This window comes from Rhincodon typus, chromosome 7 (assembly GCF_021869965.1).
Source record: "Rhincodon typus isolate 14 chromosome 7, sRhiTyp1.1, whole genome shotgun sequence".
NCBI classification, from domain to species: domain Eukaryota; kingdom Metazoa; phylum Chordata; class Chondrichthyes; order Orectolobiformes; family Rhincodontidae; genus Rhincodon; species Rhincodon typus.
This window is the reverse complement of record NC_063338.1, coordinates 81,320,933-81,342,744: the sequence shown is the minus strand read 5'-3', so window position 1 is coordinate 81,342,744 and position 21,812 is coordinate 81,320,933. Positions and strand designations below refer to the sequence as shown.

At 40.8% G+C, this 21,812-nt stretch overlaps 1 protein-coding gene across 1 annotated transcript in view; it reads left to right on the top strand.

Annotated features, from left to right (window-relative positions):
- Positions 1-21,812, top strand: part of si:dkey-219c10.4 (high affinity cGMP-specific 3',5'-cyclic phosphodiesterase 9A) — a 123,626-nt gene that overhangs the window by 90,889 nt on the left and 10,925 nt on the right. The window contains exons 8-12 of the mRNA XM_048599250.1: positions 282-459; positions 5,747-5,869; positions 12,312-12,404; positions 15,307-15,374; positions 19,694-19,796. Coding sequence (XP_048455207.1) covers positions 282-459; positions 5,747-5,869; positions 12,312-12,404; positions 15,307-15,374; positions 19,694-19,796 — 565 coding nt within the window. The remainder of the gene's footprint in view (positions 1-281; positions 460-5,746; positions 5,870-12,311; positions 12,405-15,306; positions 15,375-19,693; positions 19,797-21,812) is intronic.

Sequence of the window (21,812 nt, the reverse complement as noted above, 5' to 3'; positions counted from 1 at the left end):
TCCTGTGAAGAACATTATTTATTTTTTTAAACATTTACGTTCCATTATTGGGGGAGAAGTCTGTCTACATATACATGTCTGTAAATCTGTCAACTGCTTACCCCCAGGGCAAGGCTGTTATAATTCCGACAAGGTATTATAAATTTTATTTTGTTGGGCATGAGCCTGAACTTGAACTACCAGTCTCAGATTGGTAGTTGAATGCAAATGCACCCAAAATGGTTCTTTGTTTTGACACCGGTGGTTATTTTGTGCTAACCTCACGACTCCTTTCACACCAGGCAATGGGAAGATGCAGAGATCATGGTGCTCCTTCAGCTGATGTATATAGACCTGGATTTCATGAGCAAATTCAACATTGAAATGGAGGTCCTGCAACAATTCCTTTTCGAGGTGTATCGCCATTATAACAACATTCCCTTCCATAACTTCAAGCATTGCTTCTGTGTCACCCAGATGGTAAGATAATTGCTGGTGCTAAGGGCAAAAATTTAACCTTACTTGGTGGTAGGACACTGATAACATTGGGTGTAATGCTGGTTTGGAACTCACCCTTTTTCGTACTTCATTGAAGTCAATGTGCAATACTGGGTGGGTTGTAAAATCAGTGTCCTGCCTGATCCTGTGGGTTTCCCACATGGTAAATCAGATTAAAATTGTCTCCCAGGACTCCAAAGTGGAGATATGTTTGGTTTGTTATTTTCATTTTTGCTACATTTCTTTTTTGAATATAATTGCAATTCGCTTCTTTTGCACAACTCTGGAAAACAATAGAATTGTTATCTTATCTCTTGAAGGGGCTGACACACGTTTGGGGTATAGTTCAACAGACAGCAATAGACCTTTGACATCCTACCCAATAATCCGTTTCACATGAGTGAGGCTGAGCAGTGAGTATCAGAAAGCTGTCCAACTACAGAGGTCTTTACAGCCAAGACTGATGTTGATTCAGTCTATACATTCAGACACTATTCATCCAGGCAGTTTCATGATCCCTCTAATCCAGGAACAGTGAAGCTAATTGTAAATTGTGGAGATTAGCTCAAATGAAACAAGCCTTTGTAGCCTGGAGTCTTTCAGTTCTGTGTTACTCAGTTCCACAATGCCAATGATCTGGAGAATTGTGGATGATTTCTGACCAATCTCAGTGTAATCTGAATGGGATTGAATAAAATAGTGTGAAATATTGCATTTTTAAAGGTGAGTTGTGATCTTCCCTACTTTTCATTTGCGTATCCATTGATTTTTATACTGTTCAAAGCCAAACCACTCACAAAACTGGGGCTATCCTCCTCCAATATCTGAAGGTGAGCTTATGTGTTTGGATGTATCCATCACATTGCCCCTAGTTACCTGTGTGGCTTCCAATTGTTTGTTGGTCACAATTCTTGTTTACCAAGGAGAGAACAAAACGATCAATTTAACTGAATAAAAGGTGCATGAAATCAGTTAGTTAAAGAATTGTTCATTGCCTTACAATTCTATTCTTGTTTGTGATTCTGAGTGATGTCATGTTCTTGACACAAATCAATTGCAGTAAATTATACTGCTATTGCACTGATTTACAGAAGGTTTAATTTCTGGACTAATGAAAATGACGTTGCATGGAAAATTGAATATAACTTCATCTTCTCTAAACCGTTTTAATGTTCCAGTGGCACTCCTAGCAGAAGTTCTAAGCCAATGAGGTTATCAAGTGATGTCTCAACGATTATCATTCTTTTAAAAAGCCCCGAATGTCTCTACTTTAATATGTTATAAAATCTAAATTGATTGAATGACTTCCCATTGGTCATCAGTGCGCTATCACCTGATAAATATGCTGAGGTTCTAACCAATCCTGTCTTAGAAGCTGCTTTTTGATTAATACCAGGGCCAATGACTCCACTAAGTTTAAACTGATCAACTGGGCAATGGGGTGAAGGTGGTGTGGTTGAAATCTAGATGGCTAAAATAATGCTATGAGATCAAATCCCATCATAGCAGCTGGTGGAATTGAAGTTTAATGAATAAATCTGCAATATAAAACTAGTCTTAGTAATGGACACCATAGAATCCTTCCTGATTGTGGTAAGAACCAAACCGGTTCTTTAAGGGGAGGAAACCTGGCATTCTTACCACATCTAGATTACATGTGACAGCCACAGCGATATGGTTTATTGTTAACTGCCCTCTGAAATGACCAAGCAAGCCATCTGTTTCAAGGGCAGTTACTGATAGGCAAAATACCCACACCTCATGAAAGAATAATGGAAGATAAAAATTAGATTGGGCTAAATGGAAAAATCACATTCATTAGAAGTATCATGAAAAGATATGTGTTATATCTTGGAACTGCATTGTGAGCTTGATAAGAAATTACATTCTGAGGATTAATAATACATATTAATATCAAATACTATGTAATTATCAGCAGTGACTAATTTTAAGAGCATTATGAATAAAAGACCAGTACAGATCATATTTAAAAGTGTAAGCTTTTTGTATGTAATACATTCATTTGCATTTAAGAGTTTATGAATCCCTTAGTAATAAATAATAGGTCAAAAATTGCCTGGAAACAACTTCAAATTATTTCTCAAGAATCTTCTGCAGCTTTACTGATAGATTTTTCAATGAAGTCTCAGTTTTTGTGCCCATTCTGCACTGAATGATCAGCTCAGCTGGAATGGCATTGAGGGACATGGTGTTGCAGTTGGTCTTCATGCCACCGGGTTAGGTAGGCAAAACCTGCCAGGGTTCTCCCACCAGATTATCAGTCAGTGAATACCACTGGAGCTGCATGTATGTCAATGTTACATAAGAATAGTATCAGCCTATCTATAATGGTCTCTACCCTAGTGAAGACATGGAACTACACCACAAAAAAAGGCCAGTTTGCCCATTAATTCCATCTCTTTTGATGAGCAGTGCAATAACTCCCATTCCCTTGATCTTTCCCCATAATCTTTCATCTCTTTTTCTCTCCCACTTGTGCAGTTCCCTTTTGAGTTTACTCTTGAATCTGTATGTACCATTCTTTCAGATTATCATTCAAATCCTAATTACACACAGCATGAAAATAACTTTCTTTATCATGTCTCTGATTCAAAGGTCAACTCTATATCCTTTGGCTATTGGGGCTTCAGCCAATTGAAACAGTTTCTTTTTATTTACCCTATCCATTTTTAAAATACTTTTTTCATGGGATAGGGACTTTGCTAACATACTTAATTGTCTGGATTTCTCCTATTTGGTATTAAAATTACATTGGAATTTAATGAAAATGGAAATTTCAATGTGTGCATTTATGAGGCACCCACCAATTTCTAAAACATGTGTTTACAGTTAATAGTAAAATCTTCACACATTCTGTTGTAAATAACTGGCATCTCTTTCTCTCTCTATATTTTTAATATTGATTAGTGTTGTTGTGTTTGTCTAATACTTAGCATGTTTGCTGAAGACAGACTCAAATAAACTGTCTGTACTCTCTGTGAATATTTTAGAATTTTGCAAGATGATAGTTGCCATACCATCAACTTGCACATGTTTACAGAATACTTGCTAGAAGCTAACAATTGCTTTAAAAATCTTTTGTGTCATGTGAGCATCATTGGCAAGGCCATCATTTGTTGTCCATCCCTAATTGCCCTGGAGAACGTGGGGGTGAGTTGCCAAAGGAAAGTTGGTGATGGTCCTGAGTTGAATGAGTAAGAAGCTCCGGGACACCTTTGCGGAGGTTCCTCATCATATTGTCATCTTTTACTGCTTCATGTGAATCGGGGAAACTCTCCAATGATTGGAGTCATATGCAGCACAAAGAAAGATGGTTGTGCTTGTTGGAGTTCAGTATTCTCAGCTCCAGGACATCTCTGCAGGATTCCCTCAGGGTAGTGTCCTAGGCCTAACCACATTCAGCTGCTTCATTTATTACCTTCCTTTCATCATAAGGTCAGAACTGGGGATGTTCGCCAGTGACAGCACAGTACACAGCACTGGTCACAATTCCTCAGATATTGAATTATATTGATGATATCTAGGCTTGGGTTGAAATGTGGCAAGTACAAACAGACCACACAAGTGCCAGGAAATGACCATCTTGAGTGTAGATATTAACCTAAAATTTAAAATAGTTCCGTGAAATTAATTAAAATAAAAAAAAAATCCTAGTGATGACATATTGATCGGAAGGGTCACTGGTTTTAACATGTTTCTGTCTTATTATAGAACCCCTACTTGGAACATCATGCCTGTACCAACCATCTGAGGAGTATCCTACCCTACCCCCATAATCCTTGTATTTGCCCCAGCCAACCTACCTTTGGAAAGAAACCAGAGCACCTAGGAGAAATGCACACAAACACAGAGAGAACATATAAATTCCACACAGACAGTCATCCCAGGCTGGCATTAAACCCAGGTCCTTGGTAATGTGAGGCAGCAGTGCTAACCAGCAAGCCACCATGTCAGTCAGTTATGCTGAAAGAATTTGTGTGTGTTTACATTGAGTGTTGTAACTCAACAGTAATGAACTGAGTTGCCACAGTAAAAGCTGAAGTTCCGTTTCCAAAAAGCTTAAGTTCTGTTTAAAACCGTCACAGTGAATCAGATATAATAATGTGAACTATTTATCAGCTAAATTTATGACTGTCGTGGAATTTTGTTGTGTAAACGGTTGGTTGGATGGTATAAAGGTGGTGAACATCCTGAACAAATTGGCCTGAGGTCAAAGTTCATGAAGTCCAAAAGATATGCCTGTTTCCAGGGAGAGATATGCAAGCCTTAGTAGATGACATGTCTGTGATATTTGCCAGTGGTCAATGTGATCATTTGCTGGAGACTAGACAGTGTAAAGTCTTCAATGCATTTCTTGTCTGTATGGAAAAAAAGGTATAAAGAAAGTTTGCCTCCAAGTATAGTCAGGCAGCTTAGGAGGGGAGCAGCAGCTGGAAGTTGGGACAGAACAGGTTGATCACCTGTTTTTGTCTGATCCTTGGAGAAGTCCACATAAATGGTTGATTTGGGATTGTAAGCATGGCAGGCATAAGATCTTTTGCTGTATTTTTGTAGTGTAGTTTGCTTTACTAAAGAGCATTAGGCATATTCTGTTGTCAGAACTGACTTGAGTTACTGATATCGGCGTGAACCCAATAAACCAGGAACACCGGGAATAAATCAATATAAGAGAAATTTTAAAAATCTCCCTCACCCCTGACATTCAATGGCATTATCATCGCTGAATAATACCCACCCAAGAAACCATATAAAAACTGTGATGATAAGAACAGGTCAGAGGCTAGGAATCCTGCAGAAGTACCTCACCTCGGGGACTGCTGCAGAAAGCAGATGGCCTTCCTTTGTACAGCCCATTCCACAAGGACCTCCAGATCCCTCTCATGTACCATCTTGCACCTCTCAGACATGGTATTGAGCTGCCACACTGCTGTGTGAAGGCCAGTGCCTGGCTTGCCGTGTTTGAAATGGGGTTTAAATATAGTGCCCATAGGGTGAATGTGGAAGGTCCCTGCATGGATGAGCACCTCTACTGCTGCCAACTGTACCAGTGCACTGGAACGTCACCGTGGAGGCGGCGTACATACTTAGTGAGGTGAACAGTAGAGAATTATGTGAGAAATGCTGTCAGGTCTCATGAAGAGAAACTCTCCATGGAACACCCTGAAATTGAAACGTCACCACAATGTTGGAACATTCAGTCTGTTCTTTAGGACTTATTTCATTGTGTGTCTTATTTTGCTTCACACAGATGTATGGGTTGATCTGGTTAACAGACCTTCAAAACAAAATGGACGATATTGATATCCTAACCATGCTCACCTCAGCAATATGCCATGATCTGGACCATCCAGGCTATAACAATGCATATCAGGTAATAATATCCTTTGGAACAATGTTTACACAGCACTGTTTTGCATACATATTTGATTATTTATGCAATTTATATAATCAATGAATATTTTTCTGATTACATTAATAATAATGGCAGAAAAAGGCAGAAGTTTGCTATCAAATATTTGGATTCCTTCATTACTTGCACATAATGGACTGTTTCCTTATTTACAAACATTCTCACACTTTATCCTTAAAGTATACCAAAGTATGTGTCTGGCTTCTTATTGCAGAAACTAGATCAACATAAATAGTTAAGTTGGGAGTGATAAATAATAGGCGAGCACAGCCTTAATTTAATACAGTACCTGTGTGAGAAACCCTCTGTTTGTACCCCGTAGCCTTCACTGTTGTGTTTGTGCAAATTGGAAAATTACTATACCCAAGCCACCATGTTATATCGCTGTTTACAATTGGACAATGAAATCCGGGAAGGTCAATAAGCTTAATTTTCTAGTATTTTCATATTTTCCTGCCACAGGCTCAGTACGTAGGTTTTAATTATTCCTGGAAGATCAGAAGGTTCCTTCTCACCTGGCCTCCATGTTAGCATTTCTGAATTTCTGTGGTCTATCATTGTGGGTAATTGATGGACCAAGGGCAGACAAAACCTTACTGCTTGTTGGGTTGTAGGTCGTTGGTACTGTATCAAACTTTTCTTTGGTTCAGAGTTTAGCTTTTCATGTTATGGGATTATCACCATTGGGCCTGTCTCCCAAATGGCTGTTCGCTATCAACAATTAAGGTACAGGTCAGCAGTGTGCTAGAATACTCTCCATTTGTCTGAATGAGAACAGCTCCAATGACACACAAAGATCAACACTGTCCAGGATTGAACATCACACTTGGGTGGCACTACATCCACGCCCTTGAACATTCACACCCTTCACCACTGATGCATAGTGGCAGTATCATCCCCAAGATAAGCTGCAGCAACTCACCCACACTCCTTCAACAGCGCCTTTCAAACCTGGTACCTCTGACTTGGGATTATATCACTGTTCCTTCACTGTCATTGTGCTAAAATCCTGAAGCACCCTCTCTAACAGCACTGTGAGCATTTCTTTACCTTGAGGACTGTAGCTGTTGCAGAAAGCAGTGCAGCACAGTGATCCAGTGGTTAGCACTGCTGCCTTAAAGTGCCAGGGACCCATGTTTGAGTTTAACCTCAGGCGAGGTCTATGTGGAGTTTGCACATTCTGCATGGATTTCCTCTAGGTGCTCCAGTTTCCTCCCACAGTTCAAAGATGGGTGGGTTAGGTGAATTAGCCACGCTAAATTGCCCATAGTGTACAAGGATGTTCAGGCTAGGTGGATTAACCATGGGAAATGCATGGTTACAGGTAGGAGCTGGGTCTGGGCAGGATGTTCTTTGGACGGTCACTGTGGACTTGATGGACTGAATGGTGTACTTCCACGCTGTAGGGATTCTATGATTCAATGATGATAATTCTAACGCAGCTCACCACCATCTTCTCAAAGGCAATTAGTGACAAACAATGGCCAGGCAATAGCCCACATCTCATGAGTGAATGAAGAAATGACAAGAAGGACCCACCTGATATTTGTAATCTCTGATAGACTGGGAAGATTAAAAACAGGATGTGTAAACTCAGCTTCACATCAGGAGGAGAAAAGTAATCAGATGTGACACGTGGTCTATTTTCTTATCTCATAACAGTATCTCTCAAAGTTACTGGTCCTCTAAAGACAGTAACTGTATAGTCCACTGGAGACTGTCAAATATCTTTTATATTCATTAGATATCTGCACCTCAGACAGGTCTAGGAGGAAGGCACATCTACCTTGCTGACAGTAGAGTGTGAATAGACTTTGGAGCTGTTGGTAATTTGAATTACCAGCAGATTTGAGGCGGTATGCATCTCCTAATGCACTCAAATGACAAACACAACATGCTCCTAAAATGGGTCAACTTATTGAGAATGGTAAAGTTGTAGACTGTGCTTAGTGCCAAGATCCAAGTTAAAGCAACTGCACATCAATGTTACAGTAATGGTGCTAATCCACTCTGGTCTTTAATGGAAATGTTCCTTAATCATTCATTTTTTTTAGAAACAGACTTTATCTTTGGAAGATCCAAATTTTAGATATTGTCTTCCATATCTTTAATCTAAATTAATCCACCTGCTAATCCCAACAGACACATCCTTTGCTACAGCAGAGATAAAATGTGGCTGATCAGATCAAGAAGCTGAGAAATTGAGGCATATTTAAAACCTAATGTACTGAACCTAGTTGCTATGGAACTGGAGGTGCATGGGATTTTACATTTATAGGTTTATCACCAACTTATTATTTCAACAAGTCTTCAAAGCTCATTGGAGTTATTTGTTACTGTCAAGATGTCATTGCAAAATAACAAGGACATTATTTACAAATGGCATAACTTTAGTTAATACGCATGCAGAAAACCTGACTACGTTATACCTGACTACAATTTTGTAGTGCCTCTGGTATCTTTAAGTTGGAGATGTGAATTTGGTACAGTCTGTTGTATATTCTTATTTGTTGTAAAAATACCAGCCACACAACAAGGATTTGTAAAACAATAATGTGGGATTTTGTTTGAAGATAAGATTACACACGGATCATGGTTACTGGGAAGTTAAGTGAAATAACTCCACAGAGGCCAGTATCCCATCACCAAGTCATCCTTTCTTTACACTTGTGTGGTAGTTGACACTGACCCAGCTAGCTCAGAGCTGGCCCCGAGGGTAAACAGAACTGCTGGCACTCCTGTTTATATCTGTCAGTGAGGGCTCCCTGATTGGACCAGTTTAACAGCCCCCATCAGGGAATTCATATTCTATGAGGTCAACCTGGCTCACCTTATTCCATTCACTATATCCCTCTCCTTCTAAATCCTGGAACATAGACTCATTCTTTTTCATGTAGCTTCTCCTGGGGTGTTTCCGCACCAGTTCCGGGTCCTGTGACTCTGTCTCAGATACTGTATCAGACTGTAGCCCACCTCTTGAGCCTGTTGTGCCCAGGATTGTCCCGAGGCTTTGCTCGGGACAATCACTCTTGCTCCCCATAATAATATGCCATCCTCGGTAGTGATCTGATCTTGCCAGGGCCAGAAAGGTTTCAGTTCTGGTTGTGATGGCCCTTTCATTTCCCCCAACACCACAGGCTATTTTAGTTTTGTGAGGACGCGATTTTTTTTGTGTACACAGTGTGATATTGTCAGCGATGACCAGAAGGGTATCCAGAAAGTTTGAAATCAGAATGGGCTCTTCTAGTGGTGGCACCACAGGTAGTGTATCCACCAGTGGGAGGTGGCACAAGGCATCCACATTTGCCACTTGGCCTTATGGATGGTGTTCCAATTTGTAATTGTATGCACTCAGAATAAGAACCCACTGCTGAATTCGACCTGAAGCTGTGGGCGGCATGACCCCGTTCCCTTTAGGTAGCCCTAGCGGGGGTTTGTGGCCCGTTACTATTACAAATTTATAACTTTAAAGGTACAGGTGGAACTTTCTCACACCAAAGATGACCACCAAGCCTTCCTTCTCTATCTGGGCATATTTGTGTTTGGCATCAGGCAAACTCTGGGAAGCATATGCTATCATGAGCAAACTCTACCCCAATACCCTACCGGGAAGCATCGCATGTAAGCACCACATCTCGCTTGGGATCATAGTGTGTCAATATTTCAGACGACAATAGCTGCTTCTTCACTTCCCTCAAGGCTACATCTTGGCTATGAGACCATTTCCAAGGCTGACCCTTTTTCAATAACAGATGTAAGGGTGCCAAGATGGAGGCCAGGTTATGTATGAATTTTCTGTCATAATTCACCAACCCAAGGAAAAACCGGGGCACCTTTGATCGTCCTCACTTTATCCTCCAATGGGTGTAACCAGGTCTCATCGATTCTGTAGCCAAAGCAGGTCACTTGGGGTGCCTGGAACACAGATTTTTCCCTCCTAAGGTGTACACCCCTTTGGAGAAACATTTAAGCACCATGTCCAAGTTCTCTAAATGCTCTTTATTGGTCTTCTTGGTTTTAGCATATCATCCAGATATATGGCGACCCAGGGTAGATTTTGTAAAATGTATTCCATTCTCTGCTGGAAAATAGCATAGGCTGATGATAACCCAAAAGGCAGACTGAAATATTGGTACAAACCCTTATGGGTATTAATTGTAGCATAATTCTGGGTATCCTCATTTAACCAAAATTGCAGGTACGCATGGCTCATGTCCAGCTTCATGAAGGACAGCCCTGCTGCCAGTGTTGTGTATAAGTCCTTTATGTGAGGCATTGGGTATTTATCCAGCTGCAAAAAAGTGGTTTACCTTTTGCAAAGGTGAACCAACTCATCAGGCTTCACAATCGGTGTGACTAGTGCTGCCCATTCCAGAAACTGCACCAGTTTGATGATTCCTTCACATTCACCCTTCAGATTTCTGCCTCTACTTTTGCCCATAAGACAAATGGCACTGGACGGGTCTTGCAGAATTGTGGAACTGTTTCTTGGTCAACATGTAAGGTGACCTTGGCCCCTTTGATAGTCCCTAGACCTTCTGAAAAACTTCTGAGTATTTCATTAGGACTTCACTCAGGCAGCCATTTTCTGATCAAAAAATGTTTAGCCAATCAAGTTGAATTTTTCTCAACCAATTTCGCCCCAACAAGCTTGGGTCTGAGCCTTTTACTACAATCAGTGGTAACTGAACCAACTGCTTCTCATAAGAGACCAGAACCGAAGTGGTACCGTTAATCTGTAGAGGCTCCCCGGTATAGGTTCTCAGCCTGGCCGAGGTTATGCGAACTTAAGGGCTGGAGTCCAGAGCAAATTTTGGTAAGGACTGGTTCCACAATCACTAATACAGCCATGCCACAATTGACCTCCATTAGAACTGGATGACCATTTATCCAGATATTATTTAGATTGGTTCTGATTTGGATGTCGCTAAGCAATTTAACTGATCCAAACCAGCTGTATACTGGTATCCAGGTGTGCACTCTCCTGGATACCAGTCTATGAGTTCTCTTACTCAATTCAGGCCTAGTAGGACTCTTTTCCTGTTTCTAGTCCACATACTGGCAACAACTAAAATGGCTTGCTGACTTAGATCCTGAAGAAAATTTTAATCATTTGACCGAAGCTTGGCTTTGTTTTCAGGTTTTGCTGTAGGTTGACATTGAGTCCCTCTGTTCAGGATATGTCCTGAATGAGGCTATGCAATTGCCTTCACACAAGTGGTGTTCCCCAAGCTCAGTTGGCCTGGCGAGGGTGTCCACTTCCATTGGAATACCCTGTAAGTCATGTGCTCTACTTGCCTTGTCACATTTCCTAGAATTAGAATTAGGTTTATTGAATTAAAATTAGGTTTATTGTCTAATGCCAAAGCCAGTTGTTGTGCCTGAAGTCCAGTTGGGTTTCAGCTAGTAGGCACTTTTGCATGGTCACATCATTAATCTCAAATACCAAACAGTCTCTCAGCATCTCACTTAGGGTTAAATCCAATATCACATGCCTCTGCCACTCGTCTTAACCTCATCAAAAATCCTGATACAAATTCCCCTGGTTCTCAAACTGTTGAGTAAAATTGGTAGTGTCTCAGAATTAGAGGAGGCTTGGGTTCATAAATCCATCAACTCTTGAAAGGTTTTAGTACATGGTGCCTCTGGGAAAGTTAAACTCCTAATAACTGAAAGAGCTGCGGGTCCACAAGGTGTCAGAGGAATTGCTCATTGCATTTCATCTGCCCCAATGTCATTTGCCTGGAAAAAATAACGCATTCCGTCTTCATACTGGGCTCAGTCTTTGACGGGAATGAGTAAGTCAAGCTTCCCAAATAACGGCATGATTCCAGAAATGATTACCCCAACTCAAAGACGACTGTTGCAAGCAAATCTCTTCAAAGGCATGTTTTGTTTTTGTCGCTACTGAAATAATTCTATGAAGGCTGATGTCCCATCCATCAAGTCATACTTTATTTACATGTGATTAGCACATGACACTGATACAGCCAGCACAGAATTGGCTCCAAGAGTGAACGGAACCCTTGACACTCCTGTTTATATCTGTCAACCAGGGCCCCCTGATTGAACCAGGTTAAAAACCCCAATCAGGCAACTCGTATTCTCTGATGTCCACCTGGCTGACCTCATTACAATCACTACACTGTGTTGAAACATCTGACCTGCAGCACTGCTGTTGTATTCTGTCTGGAGAGTGCCTGGGATTATTGGTCACATCCTGCTGTGTGGTAGCTAGTGATTGACAGTAGTTTAAGATATGTCACTTCGAGTTAGATCTATCTCACATGAAATTTTGAAGTTGTGATTAATGCATTCTACTGATCAACATGCACTTTCTCTTTGTTATTGATTGAGTGAGTTTAGTGGAAAACCAAAGATCTGCTCGTTTGCTTTTCCTCAGATCAATGCTCGCACAGAACTAGCTTTGAGATACAACGACATCTCTCCACTGGAGAACCATCATTGTTCTGTGGCCTTTAAGATCCTAGAAAAGGTAACTTGGCATCAAACCCTAAGAAAGTCATAGGTTAAAAGCCAAATTAAATGTATTAGACAAATTAAGTTAAATTTAAAACATGTTTCAGGACATTATTTTCTGTACCTTGCAAATATGTATCCATATGTTTAAAGGAGAATTTAGGTTGGCTGTAGAGACCTTCAACAGAAGGCAAAAGTCTACCATTATGCCATTGACATAGTGGTATTTGGTTATTGACAATTACGTATTTCAATGCCTTTATATTTGTTTAATGTCATAATGGTGAGTACAAGCAGAATAGATTCAGTATCACTGCTCTCATGGCATATTTCTTTCTCCTTGTTCCACTTCATCATGAAATATGGTACTTGGTAAGCATCCACCAGAACCCCATCATTACTTTTGCCTTCGCTGACCATTCATCACACGACCCTGTGCTTGGACCAATTAGGAACACCACCTGCAAGTTCCTTTGCAAACCACTCACTATAGTGTCTTTGGAAAAAGGAACATCATTCCTTCACTGTCACTGGCTCGGATTCCTGGAATTCCCTCCTTAACAACATTTGTTGGCTGACCTCGTTATAATCACTACAGTGAAGAAGGCAGATGGGATGCTTGTCTTCATTAGCCGGGGTGTAGAACATAGGAGCAAGGAAGATTCAACGCATCATTCTCCGCCACTTCCACCACCTACAATCTGACCCCACTACGAAGGATATATTTCCCTCCCCACCCTTATCTGCCTTCCGTGGGGACCGCTCCCTCTGCGACTCCCTCATCTGCTCCACACTCCTCACTAGCCCCACCACCCCTGGCACTTTTCCCTACAACCGCAGGAAGTGCTACACCTGCCCCTACACCTCCCCCCTCACCTCCATCCTAGGCCCCAAGAAAACCTTCCACATTAAACAGATGTTCACTGCACATCTGCTAACGTGGTCTATTTTATCTGCTGTTCCCGATGTGGCCTCCTCTACATCGAGGAGACCAAGCGGAGGCTCGGAGGCCGCTTTCTAGAGCACCTGCGCTCTTTCATGACAAACGACAACACCTCCCAGTCACGAACCACTTCAACTCCCCCTCCCACTCCCAGACGTCATGTCCATCCTGGGCCTCCTCCAGTGTCACAACGATGCCACCCGGAAACTGGAGGAACAGCACCTCATATTCCGCCTTGGAACCCTACAACCCAATGGTCTCAATGTGGACTTTACTAGCTTCAAAATATCTCCACCCCCGGCCTCATCCCAAGACCAGCCACCCCCCATCCCTGCCTCCTTGACCTGTCTGTCTTCTCTCCCACCTATCCACTCCTCCCACCTCACTAACCAACCCCCATTCCCATTTCCTACCTACACTCACCTCTACCGGCTTCATCCCCGCCTCCTTGACCTGTCCGTCTTCTCTCCCACCTATCTGCCCCTCCCTCCTCACTGACCAACCCCCATCCAAACTTCCTACCTACACTCACTTTTACTAGCTTCACCCCCCCTCCTTGACCTGTCCGTCTTCCATCCCACCTATCTGCTCCACTATCCACCTTCTATCACCGCCACCCCCTCTCTATTTATTTCAGACCCCCCCTTCCCCTCCCCCATTTCTGAAGAAGGGTCCAGACCTGAAACGTCAGCTTTCCTGCTCCTCTGATGCTGCCTGGCCTGCTGTGTTCCTCCAGATCCACACCTTGTTATATAGGAGCAAGGAAGTCTTGTTACAACTTTATAAAAATTTGGTTAGGTTACAGATGGAATACTGTGTGCAGTTCTGGTCACGACACTATCGGAAGGATCAATTACAATTTTCAAGACAGATAAATATATGTTTGTTATGGAAAGACCAATAGAATTGAAGTACAGATCAGCCATCATATAACTGCAGAATGGGCTCGGGTGCTGAACAGCCTTCTGCTCCTTTGATGCTGCTTGGCCTGCTGTGTTCATCCAGCTCTGCACCTTGTTGTCTCGGATTCTCCAGCATCTGCAGTTCCTACTATCTCTCGTTCCTATGTTTGCTTCTGTATTGCTAAGTTCTATAAAGTACTCAAGTTCACTTTTTGACAGTAATAACTGACAAATTTCCAGATGTTAAAAAAACAAGTTTACTGTTCTGACTTCGTCAAAGTTGACCTGTGAATAAAACCTATCCTGATAATATAGAATTAAATATTTCATAAAAATATAACTTTTAAAAAACAAAGTGTGCTTTCCTCTGCATGTTCTTGGGATGTGGACATCGCTGGCTGGCCCAGCATTTATTGTCCATCCATCCATGGATGATCCATAGCTTCCATTCAAAACAGCCTTTCAAAGTATTAATTTAAATTGTTTTGCTTGAATGAAATCATCAAAATGTACACGGTATAACTGGTTAGGAAGTGGTGGCCATATAAAGTTGGCTACAAAGCGTAGCTAAGGATAACTTATCCAATTTGTGTGTTCCCCAAAAGGACATCACAAAATTTACCTAATTTGTGATTTCTTTCTAAATACTCATTCTGTACTTTTTTCTCAAATCTGTTTACATATTTATTTTGTGATGCATGTGCAATTGGATGTCCCAATTGAATAGCAATTAAATAGGTTAAACTTGCCTTCAATATATGATATTTAGCATTATCCAGGATTTTACTTAGCCTTTTGTGGACTATCTTGTTTGATTCTAATCATTTCAGGAATCATATCTGTGAATTCAGATATTTTTATTGATGTTTGGGGATCATAATCTGTGATCTGTCTACTTTTATTAGCATTTTGTAAATATTATCCTGTGATTCCATCCTTTTTTTTGTGCATACTAAAATCAGTGACTTTGCACATAATCGTTTGACAATGCCAGTGCTATTGCTGAGTTGTTTCTTGGTTATAATTGATGATTAACATTTAGTAAATATTTGTTTTATTCCTGGCACCTACAGCCTGAAAACAACATATTCCGAAATTTGACAACTGAACAATTTAAACGGATTCGAGAAGGAATGATAAAGTAAGTATTAACATTCGCCCTGGGAGATGAGTTTTTTTTGTGAATTATTCATAACATAACCACTGGGTGGCTTGAGAGCTCTTTGCTGATATCATCGAGCACAGCCAAATGAGAAATGTGAAGAATATTATTTTACAATCAAAGCATAAGAAGGTTCATAATTGGCAGTTTCATTTGTACCCTTTTACAAGGGTCTTGTACAGTAGAGTCATAGAGTCACACAGTATGGAAACAGACTCTTCGGTCCAGCCTGTCCACACCGACTATGTTCCAAACTAAACTAGTCTCATCTGCTTGCACTTGGCCCAAATCCCTCCAAACCATTCCTTTTCATGAGCTTATCTAAATATCTTTCAAATGTTGTAACTGTACCTGCATCCACCACATTCTCTGGCATTTCATTCCACACACGAACCACTCTGTGTGTAAAAAAGTTGTCCCTCATGTCCCTTTTAAATCTTTCTCCTCTCACCTTAAAAATATGCTCCCTAGTTTTGAACTCCACCACCCTGGTGAAAAGACCCTTGTCGTTCACCTTATCTGCACCCTCATGATTTTATAAACCTCAATAAGGTCACCTTCAACCTCCTATGCTCCAGCGAAAATGGTCCAGCCCTTCCAGTGTATTTTTATATCTCAAATCCTTCATTTGTGGCAACATCCTGGTAAATCTTTTCTGAATCTTCTCTAGTTTAATAATATTCTTCTGATAACAGGGCAACGAGAACTGCACACAGTATTCTAGAAGAGGTCTCACCAATGTCCTGTAAAATCTCAACATGAAATTTAAACTCCTGTACTCAAAGATTGAGCAATGAGTCATTGAGTCCTACATAGAATTTAGCAGATATTCAGGGACTGCAGTCCCCTGGATCCTAGAAACATCACCCCAGTTCTTATCCACAGATATATCACCAATTTTTTTTACAAACAATAAGTTTCACCAAGTCAGCCCTACCCCTGTGTATTTTCCTGTCTTACTCAGATACAGCAAGCAATTATCCCTGTGGGCTTTCAGCCCCAATTCTCTATTGTACTGAACTATTCATGACACATGGTATCTTCTGAGCTCTGTCTCTGTCATTTTATTGTACCTAATTACTTCTAGGACTTCCTTCTGAGTGAATTTGAACTTTTTCTCCAGGATTAAATATCACCAAGACTTAATACTAAAAGAAACTTATGGTCAAGGTCGAACACCCTTAACAGATCTGCAGGAAACTGCTATCCTTACCTGGTCTGGCCTACATGTGACTCCAGACCCACAGCAATGTGGTTGACTCTTAACTGCCCTCTGGGCAATTAAGGATGGGTAATAAATGCTACATAGCCAGCGACACCCTCATCCCGTGTATGAATAAAGAAACAAAATCAAACTGAATATTCCATAAAACTCTAAGACCATGAGACATAGGAGCAGTTGCAGGCCATTCAGCCCATTGAGTCTGCTCTGCCATTCATTTAGATCCTGGCTGTTCCTCAACTCCATTTTCCTGCCTTATCCCCATAACCCTTGAGTCCCTTACTGATTAAAAATTAGTCTATCTCAGCCTTGCACATACTTAATGACCCAGTCTTGACAGGCCTCTGCATTGACGAATTCCAGACATCACTAACCTCTGAGAGAAAAATATTCCTCATCATCTCTGTCTTAAATAGGTGGCCCCTTACTGTGAGATTAATCTCTCTGTTGCTGGACTTTCCCAAAGGAGAAACAACCTTTCTGCATCTACTCAGACAAGCCCCTTAAGAATCTTATATGTTTCTCATTCTCCTAAACTCTAATGTGCAAGCTCAACCTACTCAACTTCTCATAATTGTGTTCATCTTTAGTTAAATAAAAAACTTGTTTCTTTCAAACATCTTCTTCCTGCAACATTTGTACCCTGTCAGTTAAATGCCTTGATCAGCAGACAATAGTGAAAGGAAGCATGATATCAAAGGAAAATTGGAAAGAGGGTCTTGCTTGGATGAGTTAGGGTCTGATTCCCATTGCCTCATTCCACAGTCCAAGAAAATGTTCCTGAGCCTTTCTGTGATAATCCAGCCTCTCCTTCGCTGGTAATGCAACCTTATTTTACTCTCCCACTGACCCGTAAACTGCTTGTTGGGAAATTGGGAACATTGCAAATTATGTGTATGTGGCCCTGTGCCCAATTTGTCACTCCTGAACACCCTGCCATGCCCTGAAAGGCTGCATGCTGTATGCAGATTCTCAGAACATTTATCTCCATCTCATCACTCAATTACATTTTAAAACTGCTGCATCACATCAGCTGGAAATTGATGTGTATATTATTATTCCCAGGTCCTCTCCAAACCTGTAATTCAGTTGTATCATTGCAGTTCTGTGTTCCATATCTTTCATTTTATCCTTTAACTTTGTTGGTTGAAATTTGATTTTCAAATGCCGTATGTCAGCCCAATTGCATATATATTATTGATATTTTGCCTCGTTTATTCACTGCTGTTTATTGTGTTGTCACCAAATTTGGATTTCTAATACTTTCAGACAGAGTGAACGCTGCTTGATAGTACTTAGTAATCTGTCTTGAGAGATGTTGAAGGAAAGCAGAACAGAGACTGCAGAGATGCTGCAAAACTCTTAGTGCTGCACAAAAGCAGCTAAATCACTTCAAGTTTAGAAAAATAAAAATCATTATTGCCTAATGATTGAAGAACTGTCTTATAAACTGTTATGACCAGGTGAGGAAGGGTAACCAGCTCCTCTCATTTTAATCTCCTTAATTGGCCTCAAAAATAATTAAAATTCTTTTCCAATATGAGGCTTTCCCTGTCTTTACTAAAAATGTAACAATGCCCACTGTATCAGTAAGGAACCAATTACAAGACTTTCTTGTGTAGAGAAAGGACATTCTTTTATCTGCTAATCTTGAGAAAATGTCTTATATTAGAGGGGCATGTATTTAAGGTGAGAGGGGCAAAGTTCAAAGGAGATGTGAGGGGCAAGTTTCTTACACAGAGAGTGGTAGGAATCTGGGACGTGCTGCCGGGGGTGATGGTGGAGGCAGATACGATAGGGGCGTTTAAGGAGCTTTTAGACAAGCACATGAATATGCAAGCAGTGGAGAGATGTGGACCAAGGGCCGGCAGAAGGGATTAATTTGGTGTCATGTTTAGCACAACATCGTGGCACAACACCAAAGAACGGTTCTGAGGAAGAGTCACCAGACCCGAAACATTAACTGTTTTTTCCTTCACAGATGCTGCCAGACCTGCTGAGCTTTTCCAGCAACTTTGTTTTTGTTCCTGTGTTATACTGTTCTATGTTCTAAAATATTAATGACATGACATCAATGATACATACACATAGATACAAAAATTAAAAAGGATAAAATCCAGTTCAAAAGGAAGATGAAAAAATACAGTTTAAAAACCTTACAATGTCCTTTGCATAGAAATGTTTAACTTAAGACCATGGCTGTTTAATTGATGTCTTGGATCCTCAACAATAACCAATATTTCAGTTGTTCTTTGAGTTTGTGGGGTGCTGATGTTTCTTTTTAACCATTTCGGTCATCAAGCACTTTTCCTTCTTGAGTCGCTGAGAATCAGTGAGCTTCTTCAATTTTGCAGTCACAAATCCAACCCCCTCCTGTTCAGCCACAAGCAGTTCTCTGAAATATAAGCTGGTTTACGTATTTTAATGTCTGAGTTCACTATTTAAAAGTTTGATAAAGCAGGTTATGTCTTTTATCTCTAAAATGTGAAACCTGCCATAGAGATGTGATTCAAAGTAGGAGATGAGAGCCTTTCCATGCCTGGTGGGGTGCACAAGTTTCAATGTCTTTTCACAAAATATTAGTTTCAGTTCAAGACGATTTCAATTATTTCACGTTGATTTCCTGAAACTTGACTACCCTGTGTGGTTAAATACTTGCTCTGGATATATTGTGTCAGTGTTATTTTCCCATTTTAAAGTGATTTCAACCCATGAAAGTATCCAGTTATTAAAATAAGATATGGACTTTGAAAATCATTAGTCCATATTTTATCAGTATCACAATAAAACCAACATGGCTTTAATGAAAAAACGATTCAAACAAATAGTAACTCCTGTCTGTACATATCTACGTGATAAATTAATTCTTAATACTCTATGTAATCTGCTAGGTTTATGGGTTGGCAGTAGAGAAACCTTGTCTGTTCCTATCACATATCAGAAAATCACATGCAGCACATGATGTTGCTGGTGGGCAAGGTTCCTGTCTGCATTCGGAAATAGGCACCTATGGGCAGGTATGAGGAGGTATACTTCTGTAGGCCCTTGAACTAATGTCAACTTTATCTTCCTTTAGGTGTGTTCTTGCCACAGACATGACTCGTCATAATGAGATTCTGAATCAGTTCAGATCCATTGTGTCAGTATTTGATTTTCACAACAAAAACCACAAGGACATTGTGAGTACCAAGTTATTTCAGGCACGCTCTTAGAGTTGCTGCCACACAGTCAATCCATTTGCTGTACAGCCTAAATGAATGAGATATTGGAATGGATCACACTTATCATTATCTGTATTATCCAAGGGTGAAAGTTGAGCTCTATATAGAGTCTATTACCCATGCATATAATGTAGACAATTAGAAACTGGAACACCGCTGGCCTGTAAACAGGGTATGTGTAAAGCTTATTTAAATGAAGAGGCCTCTTCAAATAGAAATGAATAAGAAAAGCAATTAATCAAAATGATGGTACAAGAAAAGTGAAGTTTGATTAGTAAACATAAAGCAATATGCATTTCTCCGCTGTATCCTGGCCTTCAGAAATGTATGAAAACATATACTTTTAGTATAGGAGCATTCCATATGCCTTTGTTTTAAATGAATTTGGGTTCCTCTCAGAAACTCATTTCTCACAATATAATTATCCAACTTTCAGGCAAGATTGGGTTATGAGCTTACACAAAGCTCATTAGACTTTGAAAATGATCAAGTTAAACAGCCGTTGTAATGCAGCTGGAATACACTCACTCCAGCCACACAGCCCATATCTGGGCACTGAAGGGAGGCCTCAATAAAACCTATTATCCATGCTCTGGGCCTTAAGCTCACTTTATCATCTCTGACCCCTGTGTCTGGTGTCTTCACGGTGCAATATCCAATGCCACTCTCCCCACCATGGAAAATTGTAAAATTAGAACGGCAAATGGCAAATTGGCCCTTAATGAAAGAGGATTGGTACACAGGAATAAGGATGTCTTGATGCAAATATGCAGGGATTTGGTGCAACCACACCTAGAATACTATGTAAGTTTTAGTCTCTATACGTAAGGAAATATTTAATCCATACTATATTGGAGGTAGCACAATGAAAGATTAATAAATTGATTCTAGAGATTGAGACCTCATCCGATGATGATATGGTGAGAAATTGGGTTGATATTCTGTGAAGTTTAGAAGAATGAGAGTTATCTTATGAAACGTACAAGATCCCAAAGGGGATTGTCAGGATAAAACTGAAACTCAGCTAGACTCACCACATCAACACAATGGCTACAAGAGCAGGTCAGAGGCTAGGAATACTGTGGTGAGTAACTCACTTCCTGATTTTCCAAAGCCTGCCCACCATCTACAAGGCACGAGTTAGGACTGTGATGGAAAACTCCCCACTTTTCTGGATGGGTGCAGCTCCAACAACACTCAAGAAGCTCGACACCATCAGGACAAAATGGCCCGCTTAATTGACACCACTTCCTCAAGCATCCACTTCCTCCATCACCGGGGCTCAGTAGCAGCAGTGTGCCATACACAAGATGCACTGCAGAAATTCACTAAAGTTCCATAGACAACACCTTCCAAATCTACCACCACTTCCAACTGGAATGAAAGGGCCAGCAGATACATGGGAACACCACCACATGCAAGTTCCCCTCCAAGCCACTCATTCCTCCTGACTTGAAAAACTATGATCGTTACTTCACTGTGACTGGATCAACATCCTGGAATGCCCTCCCTAAGGACATTGTGGGTCAACGAATAGCACATGGATTGCAGCAGTTCAAGAAGGCAGCTCAACCACCACCTTCTCAAGGGCAACTAGGGACGGGCAATAAGTGCTGGCTAGTCAGCAATATCCACATCTAATGAGTGGATTAAAAAAACCATGACTGTTTGGAGGGATGAGAATGTGCTATCATTTAACATATTTAAGACAGAGATCACACGTTGAATCAAGAGCTATATGGAGAGTGGGAAAGTAAAGCTGAGGCAGAAGATTAGCCTTCATCATATGGAATGGCACAGGAGGCTTGGGTGACTATCTTGATTGCTAGAGATAAAGCAGTGTTGTGCTGGAGGAGCACAGCAGGCCAGGCAACACTAGAGAAGCAGGAAAGTTGACATTTCAGTTCGGAAATGACCCAAAATGTCAACTTTCCTGCTCCTCTGATGCTGCCTGGCCTGCTGTGCTCCTCCAGC